This window comes from Haemaphysalis longicornis, unplaced genomic scaffold (assembly GCF_048455015.1).
Source record: "Haemaphysalis longicornis isolate Haplotype H1 unplaced genomic scaffold, Haemaphysalis longicornis Haplotype H1 scaffold_1, whole genome shotgun sequence".
In the NCBI taxonomy this organism is placed as follows: domain Eukaryota; kingdom Metazoa; phylum Arthropoda; class Arachnida; order Ixodida; family Ixodidae; genus Haemaphysalis; species Haemaphysalis longicornis.
Window position 1 is genome coordinate 399032928 of NW_027526203.1, and position 8042 is coordinate 399040969.

General features: G+C 50.7%; 2 protein-coding genes across 2 annotated transcripts in view; both read right to left on the reverse strand.

The window, feature by feature from the left end:
* Positions 1-163: 163 nt before the first annotated feature.
* LOC144155374 (HUWE1-associated protein modifying stress responses-like) lies at positions 164-3580 on the reverse strand. The gene has a single exon (XM_077686753.1). The coding sequence runs from the start codon at positions 3110-3112 to the stop codon at positions 2354-2356; it is 759 nt and encodes a 252-aa protein (XP_077542879.1). The 5' UTR covers positions 3113-3580; the 3' UTR covers positions 164-2353.
* A 2856-nt stretch (positions 3581-6436) lies between these two features.
* Positions 6437-8042, reverse strand: part of LOC144155377 (uncharacterized) — a 120868-nt gene continuing 119262 nt past the window's right edge. The window contains exon 3 of the mRNA XM_077686759.1: positions 6437-7308. Within this exon, the coding sequence (XP_077542885.1) occupies positions 6531-7308 (778 nt within the window). The 3' untranslated portion in view covers positions 6437-6530. The remainder of the gene's footprint in view (positions 7309-8042) is intronic.

An 8042-nucleotide genomic window follows, 5' to 3' on the forward strand; every position in this document is an offset into this window, starting at 1 on the left:
TCTCTGCGACAGATGGATCTATCAGCTTTCCTAGTTCTATCTTATTCACTACCATTGATTGCTAATCCTTCACACTGAAGACTAGGAGTTTTCAGATTCTGTGCTTACCTTGGCAATGCTAATGTGTGGGTCAGCAAAAAAAAAAGGCCACATTTGTCTGCACCTTTTCACCTAGTGCTGATGGATGTTGCTTTTTTTTTGCAAAGCTTCCCAAGTCACATAGCATCCCATAGTTTCAGATAATGGTGACCAAGCTTATACACCTGCCAGTGTGCCAATTTGGCAGCGTGCAATTTTCACCATAGGCTGCTTCTAGGGACAGGCTCATGTTTGTCTTCTAGTTTCTGGATGATAAAGAGCACTGTTGAGAGTGGATCTGCTTCTCATCAGCTGTTGCCACTGTGCCTGGACCCCTCTTCTTGCTTGCTGATTTCGTGGTAGCCTCCCCCATGCTGCACTAAGTTCGTGAAACTGAGTATATAGCGATCTGCTGAATCGCTATATACTCACCGTTTCCAGTTCTGGACAAACTGCGGATACACAAATGTGTTGTCATAGCTGCCATCAGCATATTGGCAGCAACTAGATCCAGATCCCCGTCTGGCAATCCAGCAGAGGGCAAAGGCCAGATGTGATGAACTGCCCCAGCAACGACACTTCTCTGCCAATCTGCTCGGGGAGCATGTGAATCAATGGTGTTTGACACCCCGAAATCAGTAGCAATTCAGGCCTTCACCTGCAGAATGGCCTCACTTTGCTATAGTGGTGTCTGTGTGCTTTTGAGTGTTATTTTGTTTACAAATTCATTATTTGATTTGATTGATTGCAGGGTTTAACGTGCCGACACAACGCAGGCGATGAGGCGAGCTGTAGTGGAGGGCTCCGGATTAATTTTGACCACCTGGGGACCTTTTACGTTTACAAATAGCCAGCTGATGTATCTTGCATATGTACGGTATAACTACGGGTTTAGTTGACCTGGGCCTATGCAACGAACTCAATGCGCAGAAGAAAAGTAAAAAAACAAACAACACAACTCGTTTGCCACTGTTTTACTAAGTAATATAAATATGCACATACACAGGGAAGAAAAGTAGTTGATATGCCAGCATAAATGTAGACACCCTTGCAACACTATAGCACTATTTTGGCTCTGCCATTTTATTTCTGTTGTGTTTTAGGTACTAGGGAAATGCTACAAACTCGTGCAAAATAAAAATTTTAAAAAAGAAACGGTGTAACTCCTTTGCCACCATGTTTTACTAGGCAATCTAAAACTGCACAACCACAAAGAAAAGAGATAACTGATATGGCAGAAAAATGGATACCCTTAAAACACTTTCTGTATTCTGTCATTCTTTTTCTGTTGCATAGGTGACCCGAGCCTATGCAACCGACTCATTGCACAACAGAAAAATTGAAAACAAACAATGCAACTCCTTTGCCAATGTGTTTTTCTGGACAAACCTAAACTGCATCCACATGGAAAAGAAATAGTTGAGACTGCAGCAGAAAAATAGATATGTCTTAAACTGCCTTTTGTATTCTGCCTTTTTTTGTTTTCTGTTTTTTTAACACCCAAAGATGCCTTCCTTTGCCTGCTGCCTGCCAGAACTGCTCCAACCAAAAGGTGCTCTTTGCAGTTCATTACTGCAAAAGAACTTCACAAAAGTTTGAATTGTGTTGAATACCAATCTTGTCGTCACGCTTCATGCCACACAGGAGCCAAGAATGCAGATTGTCCAGCCCACCAGACGGTGGTGGCTTGCACGGTTCCTACTGGAATGACGGCAACCAGTCAGCTGAGGCAAGTCTGTGGGTGCTGGTTCCCGTTGCCAGAGATGGCTGCTGACTTTAACTTCACTGGTCACACTTCCCAACGCTGTTCACAAGCAATGCATTTATCTACACAAACACCTTCCAAGACACCTTCACCATTGGTGTGGTTTTGCAGCTGAAGTGAAATGGCCAGAGGTTTAACCAGTGGCAGGTGACAAGGTCAATGTCTGACACGTTCCAACAGCCTTATACACTCTCGAAACTGCCTTGCGTCATGCACTGTGCAGATCTCTTGCATGGCAACACTCATCAAGTCAAGCCAGGATTGCTGTGAGATCACCGTTTCCAGTTCTATGAGCAAGTACCAGCAGGAGGTGGGGAAGGAAGGCTCACAGTCCACGAAACAACGTGGGCGGTCCTTCCCAGTAGGGTTTCTGCATGGATGCTATTGCTGAAACGTTGAATGATGAAGGGAAAAGCTCGCGCGACCTTTTTTGTTGGTTGTTTTGTTTCTTTCCGACGAAAGGATTTTAGAGTGAATGGGGCAGGCTGGCGGCACGAGGCGGCGGACTCTTCAGGTGAAGCGCGGCCGCTTGGGAGTCGGCGACTCCATCACCACGTCTACAGGGCTCGTGCTTCCCGGGGCAGGCCGCTTGCGCGATTCGGCGTGGCGAGCGAACTCCTCGGCGATGAAGCTGCTCAGACCGCCACCTTCGCCGTGATTCCGACCCGATCGTAGAGGCGACGAGACAGCCAGCGCCTCGCGGAACGTCTCCAAATCCTCATCCTCGGGGTCTTCCAGGCTCATGCCGTCTGAACGCTCGCCAGCAGCGCCGGGAGGGGTGATGAGCCGTGAGGGGGGAGCGGCCGCGACCCCCGGCGGTGAGCCCGGCTCGAGGGAGGGGCGCGGAGAGCCCCCCCAGCCGTGGGAGGGAGGGACCTTGCCGCTCAGGAAGGCCACAAGGTCCTCGCGCCTGATGTGGCGCTTGCGCTTCTTGGCCCATGCGAGGACGTCCTTTGTGCGCCGCTGGTAGCCCGACTGGATGCCCAGCTCGCGCGCCCGCCGTTGGGCCTCCACGCACTCTTTGTAGAGGCCGGTCACGCTGGAAGCTGCGTTCTGGAACGGCACCCAGAGGGACGATCCACGCTGACGATCTCTGTACAGCTGCGCTACGCTTGTAGCAGAGGTCTGGAACATGAGCCACAGCTTCTGAGATGAGTCATGCTCGTTCTGTATCTGGCTCTCCGGATCTGGCGCCCGTTCTACTTCTTCAATGCACTCCCACTCCCACTTGGTTATCCACGACTCCAACTCAGCGTGGCACTCGACCATGGCGCTGCCTCAGTCGCGTCTGCACGACCGAGAAGCCGTGGCTCAGCTACGTTTGATATCCGCGGCGCTTCTTTCGCCACTATTTCCTCTTTTTTTTTCCTCCTCCGTTTCAACTTCTCGTTGATGACAAATAAACTTGTCCTTCGGTACACGGCCTTCTTGGGAGCATTTCGCAGGCAAGCAGCACTTATTTTTTGGTAGATCACGCACAAAGCGGCTGCTTTTCGAGAAAATATCAACTACTCACGGAGGAGGGAACCGCAGCGAAGACGCAGAAGATACGGCCCTACTGTCAGCGAAAGCATTTCCCGCCAAAATCATGATTAACTTCCCGAACACTAGATTATCTACACAAGAGGGCATAGAGCCAATTCTACCAACCAGGGGGCGCTATCTAGCACGCTAAATCTAGCACATTATTTTTTTATTTATTTTGTTTGTATTTTTTTGGCGAAGTGATTGTACAGTGGCGTTGCGACTAAGGCCGCTGTGCAACGCCACCCCGTTACAAAGGGGAAGCCACTAAGCATCATCATGAATTCATGGTATCAGGATGGACTTTCGGAAATCCGGTTCTGTGCATAAAACCATAGAGTTTCATGCAATAATTGCATGAAACTCTATTCATGAAACCAGAGACCCAAGCGGGCCTGGAGGTAAATCATAGCGCGGTAGGCAGTTCGGCCTTAGGGGCCCACTGCAAAAGTGCGAACGAAGCGGTACAGGGAGATATGGGCTGGTCGTCCTTCGAGGCGAGGGAAGCACAAAGCAAGATAAAGTTTGAGGAGCGACTTCGTGACACGGAGGACGAAAAATGGGCCGCGAGAGTGTTTTAATTAAGTACCTGTATATGAGGAGCATGGATACGCGGTGGAGACGGAGGACCAGGCGGCTGACCAAGCGGTACGGAAAGTCGGAAGGGGAAAGTGAGGTATACACAACAGTTAAAAAGCAGGTAAAGACAGCAGAGACGACGAAGTGGGCACGGAGAATGGAAGCGAAAAAAACCCCGGAGTCTTATAGGACAGAGAAACTAGAAATTATAAAGGAAGGTTGTTTCTATGGAAATACGAGAGGCAGTGCATTGCTCTTTGAAGCACGGGCGGGGTGCCTGAGAACCCGGCATATACACACGGGTATCTACAGGCAGCAGGATGAAACATGGTCACGCTGCGGCAGAGGTCGGGAAACCGTAGATCATACCGCCAGGGACTGCACTGAGACACGACCGCCGCGGGGCGATGGGGAAACGGCGTTGGCGGGGGCTTTGGGATTTGGGGGGAGGAGGAGCCTTAACTTCAGGACCATAGAGGTGACGAAGAGGCGGTGGTTGAGGAAAAGTAGGGAAGAGATCGGTACGCAGGGGGAGTAATGAGAATTTAGAACAACGGGGAAAAAAGGAATTTATTAGGTTAGCTAAGAGTAGGGCAAGTGAGTAGAATGTAGCAGGCAAGTCGGTTGCTGATAACCGGCGTCCCGTTTTAAAGGGAGAGCCACTAATCATGATCACCATTATCAATTAAGGTGCCTTGATTGATGCTCGCGCTCGCAGCGACCTGCGCGCAGCCATGTTGGACGATATGGCGTCACTCGGCATTGCTGGCCTTTTCGGACGCGTTTGTTGATTATGATGTACACGTACAGGCCACGAGACGTGCTGTAGTGGAGGGCTCCAGATTGATTTTGACAGCCTGAGGACATTTAACGTGCACCGAAATCTCGAACACACGGGCGTTTTCGCTTTTCGCCTCCATCAGAAAAACGGCCGCCGCGGCTAAGAATCAAACACGCGTCCTTGGGCTCGGGAGCACACCACCTTAGTCACCGAACCACCGCGGCGGTTTGGACGCGTTTCTCACCGTGGCCTTCAGTTGTGGAATTATACGGGGTGTCGTGTGGATATCGGACCCGTAGACCCGAAAAATGGCCTGGCGACCATCGCCAAAGATGTTGGCGGACCTCTTACACGAAGTTTGGCGGTACAGCACAGCATGGCCAGAAAGGCAGGTGGGGAAGACTTGGTAGTGCTAGTCTAGATGCGAAAGGAGGCGGTCGGGGAGGATTGGCTTCCTCCGCTTAATTCCTCTCCACATCCGCTACCGTCCAAGAGCCCAGGTAAACTTCAACCCCGCTATCGTGCAGTGTTTCCATACCTGCGGCGCTTAATCAATTGCGGAACTGTGCCCCATCCGTGAAATCTGTTCTCAAGCAGAGCGCGTGAGGAAAACGCCTGCGGCCGGCCACGGGGCCACTGCACGCGCACGGACATGTCATGAACGTTGCCGCTTTCGGCTTCCAGCATTTTTCAGCTTATACCTCGCTTGCGCAGCTCTAGTTTATGCGCAAAAGAGAGAAAAGCGACACCGGTCACGACGTACGACGTTAGGCCTAATGTCACTGCTTGAAGTCTAACGTCGTCAACCGTTTCATGCGCGTGGGGCTTCAGGCACCACCCCACGAAATGACCGACTAAAGATGGCCAAGAACTTCACAGCCGGGGCACTTAACGCTTGCGCATAAAAGCGTTTGGTACACTAGTAACCATCACATGAATGGAAGCACTGCGAGAAAAGAGGTTCAGGTTACGTATCAACTTTTTTTTAGTTTTTCTTTTTCCAGGTTACGTTCCCACGCTTTTCGTTGCTTTCCGGCAACGTAGCTGATCGTCCTCGGACCGATTTTCCTCGTCGCATGATGTCACCGCAAATCGTTTGTACAACCATGGCAGCATATGCAGAGTCGGTGACGTAGGCCCTTAACCACAAACCAAAAGTTGCACATTCGGCACTGAAAATGGCGGCCGGTCTCCACCTGCAAGGCGATTTGGTTCTTAGGTTAATAGATTCAGCACACACATTTGAACGAAACAACGAACGGCGTGGGACTTGTCAGATCATCGTAAGCGTGTTGCACAGTACATGCAAGCAATCTTCATGGATAGCTAGAATGGCGAGACGGTAGAGGGGCTGTAAAAGCCAATCCTCCCCCACGCGCATTGAACAGTCAAGGCTCCTCGACCGGCTCTTCTGGACACGCTGTGTCGCCGCTTAACCTCGGGTAGAGTGATTCTAGTTCACCCTACCCCGGGTAAGAGATCAGTCAACATCTGCCCCAGCTGCTCTTGGAGGGCGTCTACGAAGAATGTACGAATACCACAACCACTCATATGAAGACTCAATAGTTCTCCATTAGGACAACCATCAAACAAGGATGCACACTCTCAAAAGATTATGAACAGCTTGTCTAGGGTGGTAGTCAGGCTTGATGGGGCGAAGCGAGAGATGCGAGTAAACAAGGATGACAACATATTTTTTATTGGTGGCACCTAATAAACATTTCCGACTTCTTTCTGGTATCCTTACAAGGGAGGGTTACGAATGTAGATATGCAGTCCACATTGGGCGGATGCGAAAGAAAGTCACCTCTCCCATTGGGATTCTCGCAGGTCGATGAGTTCAAGCAGGATCTTCTGAGCTTCTGGGGGGTACTGGGCACTCTTGCTTGCACCACGCATCAGAACCACCACGTCATTGACTTGCTGCTCTAAGGCTAAATCGACAGCTTTGCCGGCTACCAGCAACGAAGCCTGAAGACACTTCACTTCATCCAGGACGTCCTGAGCCGGACGGCGGAGCATGAGTTCCCAGCATTCCCACAACACCCTTGCCACAGCGAAGAGCCGCCAGAGTGAGTTGTGGCCAGGGCTGAGCCACCCAGCGTCCGCCATGGCAGCGAGCAGATGAGACAGGAAATGCACGAAGCATGCCCACTTGTGACGAGGCTCCTCTCCAGCCTGCCCCTCCGGGTGGAACCACGCAGGTGGAAATCTGCGGCGCGGCAGCAGCTCCGATTGCCTGTCGGAGATGTACGCCAGCAGAGCGTCTGCGAAGACCCGGCCGCCCTGTTTCGCCATGGCGGAGACGCAGAAGTCGGCGGCGAACTTGGCTGTCCAAATATGCTCCGTGACCTTGAAGAAGAGCCCACGCGCGAGAAGCTCGGTCTCCAACGGCGTTAGCAGTCCGGGGTCCTCCTTGGCCAGCTCAAACAATGTCTGGCGCTGGGAGGCGCACTCTTCTCGCTTCGTGCCAGCGGGGCGAGAGTCTCCCTGCCCCCGTTCGCCATCTGCCCAGCTACTTTGTTCGGACGCGGCCGCTGATAAAGCCATCGACGCACCCGCACCCCGTTCCACGGCTGACCTGGAAAATTCCATTCCGGGATGATGCTCGCGCAACGTCGCTTCGAATGGCTCGCGCAGTTTGGAGTATAAAAGCATAAAAGTATTCAGAAACAAACGCGAGTCATCCCCTCCAAGCGTGCGAATGAAGCGCGACTATCAGATGAAGAGGAAACATTTATTAAACAAAAATATTTTAGACTATAGGCCACTATAAGTTCGATTTTTTCGTTAGTGTAGTATTTGTTCGTTTTCTTGAAGAATTTCTTAATCAAACTTATCAAAACATCATCATCATCATCATCATCATCATCATCACTAAGAGCCTACTTAAGTGCACTGCAGGACGAAGGCCTCTCCCCATGGCCTCTCCCATGGAGGAAAGAAAAGGCCTCTCCCATTGATCTCACACCGCTCCTGTCCTGCGCTACACGAGCCCATTTGCTATTCTTTCCTATGCATGATTTGCACTGAAGCACGTAAAAACGCAGTCTCATCATCGCCTTGACATAAGCCGCACTATCATCATATCACAATTGCCATTGTCAACGTTGCTTTCTGCTTGAAGGAGAGCGTACAGATGGCGTAGTGTGTCTTATAAAAATATAAACAGCGCACTTAAACGGACACTGAAGTGAATTTGTCAAGCTCCTGTTTTTGCTTGCACTTCGCAGAATGGCTCAAATAAACACACTTTTTATCGTTTATCCGGCCTATGTATACGGTGGTGTTTATTTTATAAAGCCCGAAAGAAGA

What these genes read in the sequence shown, in the direction of transcription:
- LOC144155374 (XM_077686753.1), bottom strand. Translation starts at nt 3,112, where the DNA reads ATGGTCGAGTGCCACGCTGAGTTGGAGTCGTGGATAACCAAGTGGGAG.